Source organism: Podarcis erhardii (assembly GCF_964252035.2).
Source record: "Podarcis erhardii genome assembly, chromosome: 3".
NCBI lineage: Eukaryota > Metazoa > Chordata > Lepidosauria > Squamata > Lacertidae > Podarcis > Podarcis erhardii.
Window position 1 is genome coordinate 84,360,698 of NC_138507.1, and position 19,789 is coordinate 84,380,486.

The 19,789-nt window shown below is 39.5% G+C and overlaps 1 protein-coding gene across 4 annotated transcripts in view; it reads right to left on the reverse strand.

The window, feature by feature from the left end:
* The window catches only part of LOC309338990 (zinc finger protein 318-like), a 23,399-nt gene continuing 3,610 nt past the window's right edge, over positions 1-19,789 (reverse strand). For 2 of the 4 annotated variants that reach the window (XM_081856573.1, XM_081856575.1), the window contains exons 2-10: positions 18,879-19,087; positions 13,588-14,191; positions 11,864-13,273; positions 10,777-10,876; positions 10,190-10,473; positions 7,613-7,813; positions 7,071-7,170; positions 6,535-6,653; positions 1-6,096 (exon numbers count right to left, since the gene is read on the reverse strand). In XM_081856573.1, coding sequence (XP_081712699.1) covers positions 1,372-6,096; positions 6,535-6,653; positions 7,071-7,170; positions 7,613-7,813; positions 10,190-10,473; positions 10,777-10,876; positions 11,864-13,273; positions 13,588-14,191; positions 18,879-19,087 — 7,752 coding nt within the window. In that variant the 3' untranslated portion in view covers positions 1-1,371. The remainder of the gene's footprint in view (positions 6,097-6,534; positions 6,654-7,070; positions 7,171-7,612; positions 7,814-10,189; positions 10,474-10,776; positions 10,877-11,863; positions 13,274-13,587; positions 14,192-18,878; positions 19,088-19,789) is intronic. The other 2 variants (XR_014155128.1, XM_081856574.1) reach the window with 2 other exon arrangements.

Sequence of the window (19,789 nt, forward strand, 5' to 3'; positions counted from 1 at the left end):
TTTGATATATTGGGTTTATTTTAGATTTACAGATAAACCTTTTATATAGATCCATGCAAACGTTTACTTCATATCTTGACAAGCTGAATAAGTGAAAAACCTTCACAAAACAGTATTTTGCGGCTCAGGGGTTCATTCAGGCATGTAATGTCTGGGTATGTGAAGTGAATCCAATCCTGAGAGCAAAGTTGAGATCTTCTATTTCTTCTGAGCTGGGCAGCTGCTAAACAATTCAACACAAACAGTTACTGCATTACAATACAATGAAATGAAATGTGATTTCAAATCATGTAAGTGACCTCAATATGCAGAGTCCAGTTGTTGGGCCACAGCCTTACCAAATAGTTTCCGTCTCCAAAAGTGAGTTGGTAGATTTTTCTTCTTTGCTCAGCGAGATGATATCCACACACACAGTAACATGGCATTACAGTCTGGATTACAGATGCAATTCAACAACGTAATTACAAGTAAAAAATGCAGAACAATCTTTATGCATTTTACATTTTGTGCAACAAAACATGCATAACATTTCAAATAAACTTTCTGCTCAAATGTTTCAGCAAGAGCCTTCTTTTTTCTTCAAGTTCAGAACAGGTGTTCTTGCGCTTGTCACTGTTGCACTTGGAATGTTACTTACAAAAGCTGTGTAAATCAGAAACCAATAAAATAGTCAAAAGAAAAATGCAAAAAAACCACAAAACCCATATATGCCCCAACAGCAATAAACCCTCCAAAGGTCCACATACACACTGGCTGCATTCCCACAAAATGCCAAACTATTGTTTAAGCATTACAAGGAAAATCTGCAGCAAGCCGTGAGCTCACTTGCTACCACCTTTTTCCTCCAGTACAGTCATGACATTTGGAAAGTTTCACTTCCATTTTAGACCAACTGTAGCTTAGCTTGTCTTGCTGTCCATATCCAGAGAAAATGGACCTAGTCCTATGGTTGGTGGAAACAAGCCAACTTCATATCATAGTTTATGAAGCTTAAGATTAACCACAGTTTGTGTTTCAGACATAATGTGAAACTGTGATTAATGCAACGTTCAATTTCCTCACAGTCACACCAGGAGAGGTAAAATGAAGTGTGCAAGCTAAAGGTTCACTGTTAATGCATTCTGATAATGCTAAACCATGGTTCTGTATTATATGTGAAGGTTAGTTATAGATGAGTAATTGCATTTTAACTGCAAGAAATAGAAATGAAATGTTCTAAGTTCAACAAAAAAATGTTTATACAATCCAATATGTACAATGGTGTATATTTTTCAGGGCAAATGAAGTTCAGGCTTTAGCAAATATCTACTTCAAAAATATCTAACATATCAAACTCAAACAGAATATTTACAAAATCTACACAACAGCTACTCAAACATCAGGATCAATATTATCTGAACTTACCAGGTACTCTGCAGAGCTTTCAGTTACTTCTGAAGTCAACTTACTGTTAATCTCATATCTACTATCATTATTTTCCACTTCATCTGTCTTGTTTAACTCCCTTGCAGATGCCTGCATCTCATTCTTGACAATGTACAATTCGCTGTCACCTGAGCCCCCCACTTCTACAGATGTTTTCTGTAGATCTAGAAGGAAGGATTCCTTGCACTCAGTTGCTTGGCATTGTACGTTTTTTTCGTCGCTACTCAATGGTGGCATATCAGAAGTGCTGTCTCTGCTAACATCTGATTGCAATACCATGGAAATTGGAGGCATGTCCTGCATTTCGATGAGTGACATGCTTGGTCCAGCAGTGCTACCATTTGATGCAGGAGACACTATGTCTGGGACAATTACATCAGAAACCAAGGAGCAAAATTTATCCTCTTCCTCACCAGATGCTAACTCAACAAAAGCAATCATTTCTGGTTCAATTGTAGGTTGCTCAATGCCCAATTCTCTAGTTTTGTTGGACCCTAAAGAAATGGATGAAATGGTTTCTAACTCTGGACTCCCTACAATATCTTCATTCAGAATTTCAGATGGTAGGATGCCCAGATGTTCACGTTCTACCTCAATATCTCCCAGACTAAAATTAATGGTTTCTATTTCCAGGCTTGGTTTCAATCTAGGAGAATCATTAGGCTTTATTTCTCCAGACTTTGGAGAAGGGGTTGTAGAATGATCAAAGTTAAGTTCTGAATAAGTGCTATTCAAGTCCAAGTCACCAGCTGCTGAGGTATCCAAGATCCCAGTGTTCATGTCTGTAAACGTAAGGGCTACCTCTCCAAGATGCTCAACACTGATTTCTGTTGGAAGAGCACCTAGTGGTTCTTGAACCATCTCTGGCTGAACACTGGAAAAGTGAGTGCTATATGTTTCTACAGAACCTCTCTCTGCATTGTCATTTAAACTGAGATCAGATTCAGAAGGCCCACACCCATTATTTTTTATAAACATTAATTCTGCACTGGAATGAAGTTCATCATTTGCAGAAGACATACTGCCCAAAGTTTCAGCTTCCTTAGCTTGGGAATCCTTGGTTTCACAGCTTAATGGATGCTGACTAATTTCTTCATGTTTCCCTAGTGTACTGCTTATCATTGTTACGTTAACAAGGCACTCATTTGACATCTCTTCTGATACTGGAACACCAACTACATTACAATTTTCATCGTTTGGTTGAGAACTAGTCAACAATTTTGGTTCATTATTTATACAGGAATTATTAAATTCATCTGTATTTAAAGGCTTCAACCCAGGATCTATGTTCTGGACCTCTGAAGTCTGTGGCCTTTCATCACTGATTGCTGATTCAAGCCTATCAAGGCCCACATTGCCCCATTTTAGATCCAATAATGATTCTTTATTGGAACTCTGATCTATCATTGCTATTTGAGGATTTTTCTTATTCACTTTTGAAGATGAGGTTGGCTCCCATGCCAGTGGACTCTGAACACGCACCTCTGAAACCCACATAGAAATTGTTGATTCAGAGCTGTCATCAAGTTGCTTATCTTCTGTTATAGTATGGCCTTCTCCCTTAGGGGTATCAATTTGTGTTTCAAATAACCGAGACTCCTGCTCCTGACTAACAACAAACTGATGTCCTGCAAATTCTGAATGTTCTCCTCCTACATCTCTCTCACCTAAACTTGTCAAATACGCTTTCATCTCCAAACTTTTACTGATCTTGTTTAATTTGGATTTATCCATTTTCTGCTGGTCTTGTGACTCGTCGCTGATGTCTGTGCCACTTGCCACACCAACATCTTCAGCAGTAAAGTCAGTCTCATTTTCTGCCATTTGCATTATTAACTCTTTCTTACCAGGAAATTTAAACTCTGCCATCTCATGCCCCAGAGGTTTATTGCTAACATCTTTTAGAAGAGCCTCTTGGTCTTCTGACAATTGCAGTGCTAATTCTTTATCATCAGGAGATTTATACTCTGCTGCCCTGCACTCCAATGAATTCTGGCAAAATTCTTCCAAAGAAGTATTGCTTTCTGGCAACTGCATGGCTAATCCTGCTGTCTTAAATTCAGATCGTTTCTTGCTAACATCACGCTCTTTTAAAAGAGCAACATGGTCTTCTGACATATGTAAGCCTAATTCCTTATCATCTGGAAATTTAAAGTCTGTTGTCTCAAAGTCTGCAGGTTTGTTGCTAAAATCATCCAAAGGAAAAACACTGCTTTCTGACAACTGCACTGTTAGTTCTTTATCGTCAGGAGATTTAACGTCTGTTGTCTTAAGGCCTGTGGGCTTGTTGGTAACATCATCCAAAGGAGGAACACTGCTCTCTGGCAACCGCATAGTAAATTCTGCTGTCTCCAGTTCCGATGACTTCTTATTATCATGTTCCTGTGACAACTGCATTGCTGATTCTTTATCAAGAGATTTAAACACTGCTTCCTCACACACAGATGGATTTTTATGAAGTTCTTCCAAAGGAGCAGCATTGCTTTCTGGCAACTGCATGGCTAATTCTGCAGTCTCCAGCTCTGATGGCTTCTTGCTAACATCTTCTAAGAGATCAACATGGTTTTCTGACAATTTCATTTCCAATTCTTTATCATCATCAGATTTAAAATCTGTTGTCACAAGATCAGCGGGTTTGTTGCTAAAGTCATCCAAAGAAGGAACACTGCTTTCTGGCAACTGCAGCACAAATTCTGCTGTCCCCAGCTCCGATGGCTTCTTAGTACCAGGTTCCAGGGACAACTGCATTGTTAATTCATCATCATCAGGAGATTTAACCTCTGCTGCCTCACATACTGAGGAATTCTTGTAGAGTTCTTCCAAAGGAGAAGCATTGCTTTCTGGCAACTGCATAGCTAACTCTATTGTTTCAAGTTCAGATGGTTTCTTGCTAACATCTTCTAAAAGAGCAACACGATCCACTGACAACTGCACTGCTAATTCTTTATCATCATCAGATTTAAAATCTGTTGTCTCAGGGGCATTTACTGAAAAATCATTGGATTCATATTTTAATATTGACTGTGCATCTGAAAGAGAGATTTTCTTTGATTCCCTCTCAACACCAGTTTTAAAGTTTTCTTCATAGGCTGCCAAAAGTTTCTCAACTTCAGCATCATCTGTTTCTGGGGTCTTGTCATTTAAAGGGATTTTGTTAACATCTGAGGTACTGTGTATGTTTTGTAGAGTTTCTTGTGTGACAGGCTTGCTGCTTGGTTTGGGATCTGCCAGCTGGTCTGTTTTTTTCTGTCTCTCAACAGGATTTGATTGAATTTTATCTGAAGTTGCAGAGTTCACAGACTTGCTATCAGCTGGACTCCTCCCACTGCGGTTGTAGAAAATATCGTATAGATCTTTGGCATTACCTGCTGCCAGGCAAGAGTTCTTTTTCTCCAGTTTTTTAACATGGTCTCTGAAAATAGTTGGTGGTGGCAAAGGATGGGGACACATGGGCACTGCCAGTATGTTTTTATCATCCTCAGACACACCAGGAGCCATGTCATCTGCAAGGATGGTTGCTTGTTTTGGTGGCACTGCGGGTGGAGGTGGGAATGCCATTGCTGGTGGTACTGGCAGTGCTACTGACAGCGGTGGTCCTGATGGTGGTGGAAGTAGAGGACGCCGCCGATTAGGTCTCTCAAAAATACCCAATCTTGTAACTTGCTCCTTTATCACAGCAGCAAGTTCCCTTGCCTTTGCTTGTGCTTTTGCCACAACATTTGCTTGCTCCTGTGCCTTTGCTGCTTGTTCCTGTGCTATTGCTGCGGTCGCCTTTGCATGTTCCGCAGCTTTTGCATGTTCTACAGCCCGGGACACAGCTTCATGGTCAGGTTCCTCTGTTTGTTCTGGTACCGTTGCATTCTCCTGTGAACCCTTTAAAACTACTACTTCTCCCCCAAATGCTTTCGAAATAATATCAGGAGGTAGAACAAGTTCTGGATTACCCTCTTTTACAACAGGAAGTGGCTTGGTGCTAGCACCAGAGGATTTTATGGATAAGAAAGTATTCAAAGGTGCAGGCTTGCTTACTGTTGCTGTTGCTGACTTTCTGAGAACCATCATGGGGGCTGGTAAATTGGGCCTGATTTTTGCTTGTGATGATGTTGAAACAACTGGTGTCCAGGGACTAGTGTGTGGGATAACAGTTTTCCCAGACAATTTAATTGCAATTGGCTTCGAATTTGGTTTTCCAGATTGTGACTTGCTTTCTTTATCTTTACTTTCCTCAATGCTCTCCTCCTTAGGGGCAGTTACATCTTTGTGTTGATTTTTTTCATCTCTCTCAGTCTTCCTCCAGCTGAACTTTCCAAAAGATGTCATTCTTGACTCCTTTGGTGCTTCCTCTTTTTTCCCTTCCTTCTTTTCAACCTCTTTGTCATCTTTTTTCAATTTAAGCTTAATCCCACATTTCTGGCCATTAGAAACTCCTTTCCTTTTATTAGACTCATTTTCATTATCCCCATCTCCTAGTTCTTTGGAATTCTTTGGTTCCTCTTTACTTTTTCGTTCCTCTTTCCTTGCCACTTTCACTGCTTTTTCGTCTCTCTCTTCTTTTTGCTTTTCACACAGCTTCCGTTTCAACCGGCGTTCTGTTTCTTGAATCACAGACAATCCTGCCTGACGGTCAATGTTCCTTCTCTCTTCATAGAGTGGATTTTCATCCACATATTTCTGTGAAGACAAGGAAAAGTTTCAGCGCTGTTACTTAATGTGAAATTTCAGTAGTGGTACAGGTTTGTCTTCCTCAATATTTTATCTTCCTCATCACCACCCCACTACTAATTGTACTTGCTGAGAAATGCAAGAGGGAGGAGAAAGAGTGGTTTTCCTAGACAATTATTATTCAGACTATCTACATTAGCAAAGCTCAGTCGGTATAGCATGAGACACTCTCAGGTTCATAGGTTCATACAGTGACTCAAAAAGATTGAGAGTCCTTCCCAGCTCTACCTGGAGATGCCAGGGACAGAATTCAGAACCTTTTGCATATTAAGTATATGTCATGCCACTTAGCTATAGCTTCTCCTCCCTTTTGGAACAGAAAAAGACTTTAAGACTTCAATAAGATGACTTTTAAACATTTTTATTCAAAACGAATACTCCAGGTACCTTATATTTCTCATTATGTGGATTATTTTTCACATGTTGTTCTGCTGATATCTGATCTCCAAAAAATTCTTGGCACAGCTGACAGTAATATCCAGTGACTGGGATTAGAAATTCAGAACCTGAAATGCCGCCCAAAACAATCAATTACAGAAATAAGATAATAAGACACGCTACAGCTTTGAACAACAACAAATCCAAACAAAACACAAAAAGTACACAAAAAAGCCCTACAATTGAAATGAGCCAATTAACCATGGATTCCACTTGAAACAAACTGATCTGAAGAATGGAAACTACACTTGTTCAACAATTCTTATCACTGTATACTTTGTTTATCATTCAAATACAAATTTATGTTGCATTTCAATCCCCAACTAATTCAGTAACAGAGCAATTCATGTAAACAAAATAGCTGTCAGACGTTTACTTGGAAATGACAGTCTTTTGTTGACACTAGTAAGACAAAACATTTCTTGGCAGTAAGGTGAACAATCTGGCCCTCCTAAACACCACTTAAACTATAAAAAGCAACTTACCTTTGGCAGGAACTGGTATCTTGTCAATGCGTTTTGTAAGGTCTTGCTTTGTTTCAGTTTGAGTCTTCAAATCCCAAGGCCTGTTATATGGATCCAAGGTCTATTTACAATGACAAAAGAAATATTAAAATGAGGTCTGCTTTCCTGCCAAATGCTAAAAGCACTGAGGAAAAACAGAACTATACATACCAAGTGGGCATGTACTGAACTGTCTCACATATTGACACTCAAAATGAAGCTGGGATTCAAATAGTTACCCTCAGACATTGAATTTGTAAGAAAATATAAAAGTTGTTCTGTTTGATGTTTAAAATATTGGTATCTTAATTTTGGGTTCAAAAAAACAGAGGGCGTCTTATACGTGAAAAAATATAGTAAGTGACAAACCATACCAAAAAAGATTAGGAATAAGAACTTATTCCAAACTGTATTTTCTAAAAGGAAAGTTGATTGGCATGTAGTTCTTTGCTTTCTACAAAACATTATTTTACAACTTGGAAGAGCAAATTAAAACTACTTAATGAAAACCCGATAGCACACACCTGTCTGTGCTTCTTATTATGCATATGTGTGAAGAAATCAAACATGGTCCCACAGATGGTATTGCAGTCCTTGCACCAGTGGTTTCCCGTGTCATAATAGTCATAAATATTCGTTTCCTGGGAATGCTGTTTGGATGGCTGAAAATGAGATTCTGTAGACTTGGGGCTCCTGCACCCAGGTTTGTCATTAGTTTTTAAATCCTAAATTGGAAAAAAATGAAATATTACTAACTGTGGAATGACAAGCCAGTGCCTCAAAACTAGCCTTTAGTAGAAACCACACAAAATATACATATATGTAACTATATATCACCTGCTTGTCAATGCCCAGGATAATTCCACCATTTCAGTGAGCTGGCACTGCTGACTCAGATGTTGTTCAGTCAACAGGAAAGAACTTCCAACGAGACTCAAGCATGTTGCCAAGGTTGCAGGTACTAAGCAATCAAGGGATGACATCCCATGGAGTACACGGTGCATGTGTGTGGTATGCATACTTAAGTACAAAATACTTAAGTACCAAATACCCAGCAACTCCCAATGAATTTGTAAATTCTCAAAAACACTTAAAAGTCTTTGATAAAGCCAGTCACTTTGCATACTCTCTCTATATGAAACAAAATAAAATAAACACACACCTCTTCAGATACACAAAAGCTCATACCAATAACCAACCTAGGTGGTCTCTAAGGTGCTACTGGAAGGAATTTTTTTATTTTTTATTATTTTGTTTTGTTTCGACTACGGCAGACCAACACGGCTACCTACCTGTAACTACTTTATATGATACACTCTATATTGTGGCAAAACGCAAGTGCTCAGGTTCTAAGGTTCTAAGCTGTCACTGAAGAAAGCTTGCAGCAGAAGAATCTGGTCTGTCTCAAATCTTGAATTACTGACTCTGCTATTGCATTTAACATACATGAGAAATAGGGTCTATTATGTCATGCTGTTTGACTCTTTGATCCCCTAGAAGTATAATATATGTGATAAAACTCTTTAAAAATCCACATCCCTAGGAAAGCCTCCCTAAACGAGTTGTAAAGAGTTGCAGGGGAAACATAAATTGCTCTTCCAACCTATTGTTAAGAACTGACTGGATCAGGAGACCAGAGTACCAACATATGACCCTTGTATTCCAGTCAAGATACTGTAGTTTTTTCTTCCAAAAATGTTTAGGTCAGTCAGTGAAGAAAAGCATTATGTTTAATGTTGTGTGCTTATATCCTCTAACTCCCTTCTTTGAGAATTATAAAGAATGTTTTGGCATTATATAGACATCCCCCTCCTCTTTCACTGATCTGCTTGCTCCCACAAATAATGGGCTGTGAGCTCTAGAAACTGATTAGTTTTTACATGATTGAAAGAGCAGATATGCTGTGATCAAGCCAATGGCCCATCTAGTCTAGCATCCTGTCTATGGGAAGCCTACAAACAGGGTCTGGTCGGCAAAGCAGACTTAAGGAGATCACATATCCAGTGTTTTCCATAGTGTTTCACTTTCAGAAGAGCTAGGAAATTTCTCTCATAGTTTCCAAGTTAATGAGTAGCAGAAGGGAAAATCCATCCTGATGCAAGCAGGCTGTTTTGGAAGCCAACCCAAATTAGAATTGCATTCCCACTAAATTTTCTTGGGGTTTTTTCTGTCATTTTTGCAAAGACTGTGTAACTCCACACTTGTGATCGACAAGAAAAAACATGCATGTTGTCTCCTTCCAGAATAATTATCAGATTCTTTACATCAAACCAGAAAATGCCACAATGATTTCTTCCCTTTTTAAAATGTTTATTAAAGAAAATGAAGGCTATTGCAGGAGCATGAAAAATCTGCCTGAGGTAGATTTCAAGTCAAAAGGTAATCATAGCAAGTCAAAAGATAATCATAGCATTATTTAAGACAGAAAAAAACAGGAATGAATCATATTCAGCACCACATAGACTTCTCTCTTTATGCACTTCCTCAGGCTGAAGGGGAGAAAAAAAATCAACATTATATTATGGGTGTTGTGTTTTTAGCAATTTCTATTAATTCAATTTATGTAAGTTTTTCAAAACTGGACCACACAGAAAGCTATTTGAAATTAAAATTACAAGCTCCATGAAATAATCAACATTCATGGTCCTTCAGAAACTACTTGATAACTGTTGTGCATAAACATTCTGTTTTTTTCCTACTCTGCAGAAAGTCATCAGATTATTCTAACACCAGCCTCCTCTTAAAATCATTCCCTCCACTCCTGGACCAGTGGAAAGGATTCAGGAAAGACTATTACCTCCCTGTCTTAGGCCTTTCTATCACCAACTTCCCTGTGGGAAGGATCTTGATTATTATTATTTTTGTTGATATTGTTTATTGTATTTTTTACGAATTTAATGTTACTTTTAAGTAACATGGTAAGAATGTGTGACCCCCAAAGTCAGGATACTAATAATAAATAAAAATTATGTTAAACACAAGTGAGAGCTTAACAAAGTTTGAACTTAATATGTAAGAAGCGGGTGGCAAGAAATTCTTCCAAACACCCTGTTTTTACCAAAAGTGAGAACATCAGTTAGAATCAGCACTTAGAATTTTACCTTGACTGAGTTGGAAGTTCTCTCCTGACCTTTTGCATTTTCTGACTTGTTTTTTTCTGATGAGTCCTTATTTTCTGAAGATTGCTTCCGGGACTTCTCAAATATATTAATACCCAGGATCTGAGCTACTTTGTCAAGCTCAGATTGTTTCTTCTCTGCAGCCTCTGCATGTAACTTCAGCTGAGAAATCTCGTTCATGATGTTCTCCTGTAGTTTGTTCACTTCTATTAGCAAAGGGTCTTTGTGTCCATCCTTCTCCCTACGTTTCTTCCGCAGCATCTCCCCTGAGTCGGTCAAAGTAGTGGAGTAGGAAGCATAAGAAAATCATGTTAACACATGCAAAATTATTTTGTGTACTTAAATGTGACCCACACCATTCTGTTAGGCCCAAATGCCAGAAAGTTATGTCCACATTACTGAATGCAGAACTGGCAATAATCAATACAGGATTCACAATAATTAATTCCTGTTTAGGATAATATTTAGGGGTGCCTAAATTAGTAGAAGTAAAAATAATCCTACACTTGGTATCACCACTATAGAGCATCACAGGGAAAAATGAGGCATAAAATGAGAGAAAACAGTACCTTGCTGTTTTAAAAGTCGTTCTAATTCAGTCCTGAGATAGTGCAGTTTCTTTTGTCGTGCTTCCTGTTCAGACCTCAACTTCTCTCTTTCCTCCATTACCTAGAAAGTTAATGAAGGAAACAAAGATATAAAAATACCCTCTTTCAACAGACCAGGCAAAGAAACACTGGGATGACTCCCACTGCTTTTTCTTGAATTTGAGAAATTCCAATAATTATGTTAAAGTATCCTTGAGGATTAGTATCTGATGCAAATGCATCTCTGCTCAGAGGTTGCAGCTCATTTATTCTATGCTGTATCTATGTTGATTTTTCAATCAAAATAAATGTTTAATAATTAAGTAACTTTTGCTTTTCTCTCAACTACAGAGGAAGTTCTTTGAAATGAGTGAAGGGCCTGCAGATGGAAAATGTTATTTTAAAAAATCATACACACCCCTTCCTGCTCACAGAAGCCTCCAGTCTGAAAGAATGTTGTCAAAGGAGGGACACAACGATGTTTAATTAAAATTAAACATGCTTAAGCCCACTGAAATCAATGGGCTGCAGCACATACTAACTCTGTTGGAACGTAGCCATAATGTACTGCAATGTAATAATATTTAAGCATCCATTTTTGGAAATATTTGCCTGTTTTCCTGGTGAATTTAGTCTTGTACTAGTTACTATTCTAGAATCTTATTATTTAGTAAATGTTTCTCTTCACTCCTAAATGAAGACACCAAATGCACAAATGCAACTGAATATAAAAAGAAAACCTAAAAGAGATTTTTATGAGAACCTTGCTAATTTGGGATATTTCACAGGACTGTAATCTGTTTCACTTTGTTTCAAGAATTTTAAATGCTACTTGAAACACACTAAGAAACTCAACTCAGTAATAAGATGTGTCCTTGTTTCAAGTGTTTATAAGGCATCTCCTGCCACAGATTAATTGAACAGTCAAATATTTTTAAACACTGGAGGCACATTCTATTCCAAAAACAGCAATCAAGATTGAAAAATAAACACAGATACTCAGCATTCTTATGCCTTTAGATTGCGTGTTGTAAGAAACAAAATTATCAACATCATTAAAAATACTCACCTTTAGCTTCTGAGAAGCCCGATTTCTTTCATCGGATATTCTTTCTTTAGCACTTTTAAGAAAAGGCTGAGAAAACTGAGGGGATAATTTTGAGTAAGTCGTAGCACTAGGGATTTGTACAAGCACAGAGTCATCTCTCTTGGTATCGGGAGTCCCTTTGCCTGTGGAAACCGTCTCAATAACTCGGAGGTTGGGTCGCGCGGGATTTGGTGGTACTGTCAGTGTGACAAGCCCATGTACATCTGAAAGTGTGGGGTCAGCCTGCTGAGGAGCAGCATACATGGGCCAGCCAGATGCTGCATATGCCATATAGTGTCCATATGCATCATAACCAGGAGGGGGCATTGTGGGAGATGGATAGTTTTGTGGCAGTTGAGTTGCAGTGAATGGTGAAAAGCGAGAAACTCTATACCGGGAAACCGAAGTGGAAGGAGAAGACAAATTAGGAAGAGGTGGAGCCGACGGCATTAGAGATATTGGGGGAACAGACTGTTCTGGTATGGGAGTGGGATTATTTTGCCCTACAGTTATGCTTTCTGTGTGCTCAGAATTTGAAATAGAGGGTATATCTTTAGATGGCGGGAAAGAACCAGAGGGAGAGAGAGAGTGATGCTGCCTTGATTCTGGAGAATGAGTGTCACTACGACTGCGACGCCTCTCCCTAGATTCCAATTTATGAGACGTTATTGAATGACGATCAGGAGAACGAGATGCTTTCTTCCCATGGAGTCGTTCCTGAGTGCGGGCAGCAAGCTTACCAATTTCAGCTACCCCAATGTCAAGACCAATAGTTTTGAGCAAGTCATGAATTTTCTCATACTCTGGTCTGGATTTTCCAGGTTTTACAGAGGGATTAGCAGGAGGTGGAGAACTGTCTTTCAGGCTTTCAGGTTCTTTAACAACACTAAGTGTTGGCTTTAGAGTAGCAGGGGAATTAATGCTAGAGTCATCTTCATCATCGCCATAAAGAAACTTCTCTTCATCCTCAATGTCAGGAAAGCCACGCCTTCTCTTTTCCTGAGCACTGGTAGAATCTGCCATCATACCAAGAATGCGTGAAAAGCCACTCCCATCCTGGCTGGCTCTTTCATGAGGAAGTAAGAAGTCATTGTGCCGGTCTTCAGGCTCTGATATGGACTCATGATAGTCTTTCTGTTTCAAAAAACTGCCGGAATTCTGTTCGAAGGAGGAAGTGTTTTGCTGTTGGCCAGAATTTAGTTTCCAATTATGCACACTCCCTTGAGACTCTTTATTTGTAGATTCTGAAACTGCACTTTTGTTGAACTGTTTAAGGAAATTCTCCACCTCAGATGAAAAAGGAGCAATGCTGCTACGCTTCTGCGAAGGAGGATGATCTGTAATAAGGGGAGGCTCTTTGAGAGAGGCAGAACTGCTGGAAAAGACTTCAGGCTAAAAGAAAAAAGAAATAATTGTCATTTGTGAATACATTCAGTGATAACCAATAAAACAGACAAAACTTTGAAACACCAGGATCGTAGCCAGTGGTTTAGAACAGTAACAGTCAACCGTAGGAAGGTGTGAAAGAGACACAGCAGTTCCTAAATATGCTCTTATTTTGGCATTTAAGATTCCACAACAGCAAGGGTGACCTGGGTATTGTTCTGAGGGTATCTACTCCAGAGATTAAGTAAAATAAGATTTACTAAAAAGCAGCAAAGTGTAACTGACAGTTTAGTAAGGAGAGAAAAGAATGTAGACCAAACCTGCACAGAAGAATCCTCCACGCGTTTCTTCAAAATGGACTTTTTGGGCATTGCTGGTGCTTCATCCGGTCTATAGAGATACCGAGGTTCAGAAGACTGCAGTGGGTTGCTCCTGTCAGGGATCATATAACCATGTCCAGGCAATTCTCGACTCAAATTTCTGCTCAGCTCCTCTTCTCTTTTTCTCCTAGCACTTTCAAGCTCGCGGAAATCCAGATATGGTGGGCTTGGGCTCCTACTAGGACTTCGCTTACGATAGTTTCGTGTCCCTGGCAGGAAACCCTGAGGCTCTATGCTCATATCAATTAGTCTGTCGTCTCTGTCATATCGAGGACGTTTGGGCTCTCGCCCTCTATCCTCTGATGAATACGAGGACTTCCTAAGTAGTACACCATCCCTATCAGTTTCCCTTGGGAGAGCCTGTAGATGGTCATAGTTCATGCTGTAGTCTGATTGGTGGAGGAAAACATCCCTACTGTGAGAGTCCTCATTATGTCTCATACTGAAAGGACTAGAAGCATTTTCCTCACAGGAGGGATATCGCTCAAGGCTTCGAGGACGTGAAAGGCCTCTGCTAAATATTGGACCATCGGCCAAGTCATCCCTGATAAGAGAGGCACATAAGTTACAACAAAGTCAGCAACTTGAAACAGCATCCCCTGAACTCAGAGAGGCGTAAAATGCATGATTCATGCTTTGAAGCTAAGATGGCTGGTTCTGGAGATGCTGCATATTAAGCAATACCTTCACCACTCATTTTAGAGGTCTTGATATTTATGACCATGAGACATGCAACATAAACAGAGTGGGAGAGCCAAGACCTGAGAGCACCTTGTTCCATGAGTGAAATTTTGCCCACAGAACTCTGGATCCAACCAAGTATCTTTATTTTATACAGTGGTGCCTCGCAAGATGAAATTAATCCGTTCCGCGAGTCTCTTCGTCTTGCGGTTTTTTCGTCTTGCGAAGCACGGCTATTAGCGGCTTAGCGGCTATTAACGGCTTAGCGGCTTTAAGAAAAAGGAAACAAACTCGCAAGAACTCGCAAGACGTTTCGTCTTGCGAAGCAAGCCCATAGGGAAATTCGTCTTGCGGAACGACTCAAAAAACAGAAAACTCTTTCGTCTTGCGAGGCATTTGTCTTGCAAGGTACCACTGTACAGCTTTTAAGCATTAGCCTAGCAGCCACAGGCAACAACGGGCTGCATGCAGGTGAGTGAGTAGGTTGGCAGAGGAGAGACAAAGCGTTCTGCTACTTCTGAGCCCAACAGAGAAACCCAGAGGCTGCCAGAGGAGGAAAGCCTCCTCCTCTTGGCCCAGCACAGAAACACAGTGTTCTGTTCCTCCTTTGCCCTGCAGGCTAGTAATTTTTGTAAGATTATTTCCAAAATACATATACACCTTAATTGTTTTATTTTAGTTTGGACTACATACATTAAAATTCATTCATTCTTATGTCTGACTGACCGTCCAGGGAAGCAATAACTTCATCAGGATGGAAATAGGAGAAGTGAGCAACCTAACATTACTTAGAAGTATTTTTACACCATGGCTATTATGATTCCTCCATCATCAGCAACAATATTATAGAAGAAAACATAAGCATTTCCCCTGCTAGTATTTTCAAAACCTGCTTTCTGAGATGCCCCCCCCCCCAATGCACCCAGCATTTAGAAGACAAAATATCACTGGCCTTAACAGTTCAAAGATTTTTCAAGAAAAACAGTGAAGTTTATATAATATATGCATGTAATGTAATTTGTGAATGAACAGTGAAATGTGGTTTTGCTGATTTCTTGTGGTCTGACATTATGAGCAGCTCATCACACAAACTGCTCAAATAATCAGACCAAAGTGTCCCAACCTCAAATATGAACTGCAATACAGGACAGCAATGCCACTTTGACAGGAGCAAATAATACAGAATTACATTCTAAGGTTTTTCACAATCTATTGTGTATATATATCTGCAACCAAAAGGTAGTTGGTTCCCAGGAGAATAAGGTAGATAATGGCAAATGGGACTCAACTGATGAACTCAGTTATCAAACACAGTGCTCTGGTTTAGCTATAGCACTTAAGCCACTTAAGACCCCATTACACCTAAAATAAGTCCATAGGATCAGGATATCAATTGGAAGAGAGACTCAATCAAAATTATGTTTGTTACCAAGATTGAGTTGTCACTCTGAACTAGCTACAAACAATGGACAGTGCAAGTATCCTATATACAAATGGTGAATTCAGTTCTCCAGCATAGAAATTTACTTAGTCAAAAGAGCAGCACTGATGCACACAAGACAATTGTCAGCAGGCTCAGGAAGACCCCAAGATTTGTAGAAATACACAAAAGACTTAAGGCAAAAGAATCCAAATGACAATTGAGTATATCCAGTAGACCAGGGATGTCCAACCGGTCGACCGTGATCGACTGGTCGATCCCCGGGAGACTTGAGTCGATCATGGTCGATTTTTCCTTTGTGGGGGGAAAATAATAATAATAATAATTATTATTATTATTATTTATATCCCGCCCTCCCCAGCCGAAGCCGAGGTCAAGGCGGCTAACAACAATAAAACAGTACAACACAACATAACACTCTAAAATCATTCATTATAAAAATAGAACCTGACCCTGGCCCCTGGCCCTGTCCTCCCCTGTGAGGCTTTTTGTTACCTGATCAATCTTTTGGTGAGTGACTTTTCCCCCAAAAGAAAGCTCAACATTTCAGACCTGCCCCTCTAAAAAAAGCTTAACAACTTCGACTTTCCTCCATAGAAAAAATGACCTGAACACCCCAAAAAGGGGGTAGATCACTGCCATATTTTTTTTCTGTGAGATCGCAGTATCTTGGGAGTTGGTTGTCCCTGCTGTAGACAACAAATACTGACTCACTGTTGAGGGGCATGGACAGAAGGAAAATCCTGAAAACAAGTACAGACAACTAGCACCCGAAGCATGGGCACTCAACTACAGGCCCAACTTGCGCCATCCTTGTTTTATGACTTTGCTGTTGCTTTTTATGTCTCAAAAACTCCTCTGTTTCACAAGAAATATCAGAAAAATAAAGAAAATGAAAGCAGTTTCATCCTTTTCCCAAGGAGGGAGAAGAGCAGCCCGTCACTTACCCTTCCCCCTCCTCGGGGGAAAAGCCCCCAAGAGCTGCACACACGATAGGCGCGGCTCTTTAAAGGGAGTGCGGCTCTTGCGGGCTTTTCTACGAGGTGGGAGAAGGACAGCCTGCAAGCGCCACACACACACTCCACGCGGCTTGAACAGAGCCTGGGATGCATACAGGCTCTGCTCAGCGCTACCTTTAAAGAGCCGCGTGGAGCGTGTTTGCAGCTCTTGAGGGCTTTTCTCATAGGAGGGAGAAGGGGAGCCTGTCACTGACAGCCTGTTTTCGGGGAAAAGCCTCCACACACTCCACGCGGCTCATGAAAGGGAGCGCTGAGCAGAGCCTGGGATGCATACAGGCTCTGCTCAGCACTCCCTTTAAAGAATATTTTTTTTCTTGCATTCCCCCTCTAAGAGCTAGGTGTGTCTTATGGAGCGAAAAAATATGGTATTTTCAAAACCTCTTGTAATACTACTATTGATGCTAGCAGAGGAACACTGTTTTAAATCTACTGTTTTCCACTGTGGGCAATATTGTTTACATTCTGCAAGAGTGGTATTCTGGAAGCTTGTCCTGGGTGTTTACTAAATATTCATACCAACTAGGCCCTGCTAAAGTGATGTTTTGGTGTGAAGAGTGCAGACTGAATGAAACACACTTGTTACAAACATACACCAACAGGCCACAATTCACACTAGGTGTCCTACATATAGAAGAGGCGCATAAATAAATGACCCACCCATCCTATATAGCACTACATGTGAACAAGCACTCAGCAATTTCTTATGATTACAATCTCACTAAACTATAAATGGTCCACTCCTTCTCCAAAGCTTATTTACAACTCCTGGATCAAAGCAACTTCATTTCCTGTCACTGCAGTCAACGTTGTTGTGAACTTCTCTGAAGGATGACATTATACGTTAACTGTATCTAAATGATTCCTCCCTTATATCCAAGTAAAATAATTAGTCATTTTCCACTGCCTTCACAAAAGCCAGCATGACAAGAAGGATAAAAAGTATTCATCAGATTTCATAAAAGATGCTCTCTTATTTATTTATTTATATATACTGGGAATAAAGTACCCAGAAAAACTTTACCAGCACTGCTACTACCATACAGCAGGGAAGAACAAAATTTAAATGTACCCCTCCAGTCAAATGAGCTAATTAAAAAATAAAAATAAATTATGCTTCACAAGATTCTAACAAGAGAACACAAACTGCAAAAAGGATTGTTTGGGACTAAATGCAAGCTGTAAATTGACACCTATTCACTTAATTTTAAGCCTAGTTTATACTTCATAATTTGCTTTTAAGATGATATAGGTTAAACAGTAGCTGGAACCTGAGACAGTTACCTAGAAGTAAGCCCAGTGAACTCAATGGGATTTACTTCTAATAGGCTTGCAGTATAAGTTTACCAAACTTGACTACAAAATACAAGCCTGTACAAAATGGATCACTGCAATCATAGTATCACAGAACTGATATAGATATGGTACGCTAACTGAAGTAAGATCAGCAGCAATGGTACATAGGACAAATGTGTTAATTTCAGAATCTCACCAATTTAAGCAATGGTTAAATAGTCTATCAAAATATTTTTTGAGATTGTTAGCAATTCAGCTATAAAGGACAGTCCGCTGTTACCAGCAACTGAGACACATAAAAACTTTATCCACAGTAGTTCACCACTGAAATAAATTCTCATAAAAACTCAAGAGTGTTGTTCTAGTGAGAATCTTATGTTGCCTTCAGCCAACTACCTGTTTAACTTCCTAATTTATTTTTTTTTATCTGCAACTTTCTCCCTTTCTAATTTATGGGCATTTATAATATATTCCATCACCATCAACAATATGGTTAAAATTACAGCAACAACAATCATACATTCATATTATTCCTGTACTTGTATGCATTTAGTTCTTCAGAATCTAATCTTACTGCACAATTTTAGTTTAAGAGCTACCACCGGGTTTTGGCAACTACTTGGGAGTACCAATACGACGTAAAAGTGAAGAAAGCAAAACATCTCTGTGAGATTCTTGATATATTCCATCCAATACAATTTCCATACCATCTCACAGCAAGTTGGTGATCATTTACATCACCTATGACACGAGAACTAAAAGGTGTAATTCTGAAAGGCTATTCTTCAGAGGCATACCTGTCCAAATCACTCAGACTATCAACTGGTGAGCCTAGTCTATCAGATATTCTCTTTCTCTCAGGTGTGTCAATGCCGTAACGGTCATTGCCAACTGTGATTCGTAAATTCTGTTCCACTGAAGACTCAGAATGTCGACTTGGAGAATGCCGGCCTGGGGAACGTGAGTGCCGGCCCGGGGAACGTGAGCGCCGGCCTGGGGAACGTCTCTGCAATTGGAGAAAAATACAGTTCCATCATGCTAATTATTAGGATAGATTATGTTATTGTTGTAAGCTGCTATGACATCACCTTTGTTCCTTTTAAATGAAAACTAATCAAATTAAATTTAAGGAATAAGCCAAAACCACTGTGAAATTAAGCAATTTAAAGTGTCAACGCCAACTTAAATCAGACAATGCGCGTCAAACTTGCACTCATCTGCACTGAAGGCATCTGTGAACACATGTGTAGGCAATGGAACTAGATTGACAACTTTACCATTAAGAAAAATTGCAGCCAGTGATGTAGGGCAGAAAATATCCCCAGTGATGTTTGCTTCCACAGAATATTCTCACTTTATTGGAATATATTGTTTCATAAAATTAATTAGTAATAAAATGGATGGAAAGAATAGAGTTAAATTTGGAGCATTTCAAAGTTTCAACATTTTTTTAGTTAGATGACTGTCTCTGGAAAGCATCTTCTCTCTCACATGAGAACTACTGATTTGTAGATTTGTGTGCTCAAGCATGCATGTATAAACAAGGCTTAATTAAAATCCAAAAACCAAATACAGTGGTACCTCTGGATACATACACCTCTGGTTGTGTATCCTTCGGGTTACGCACGCGGCAAACCCGGAAGTATTTTTCCGGGTTTTGCCACGTGCATGCGCAGAAGCGCTCTACCGCACCGTGTGCAGAACAGGC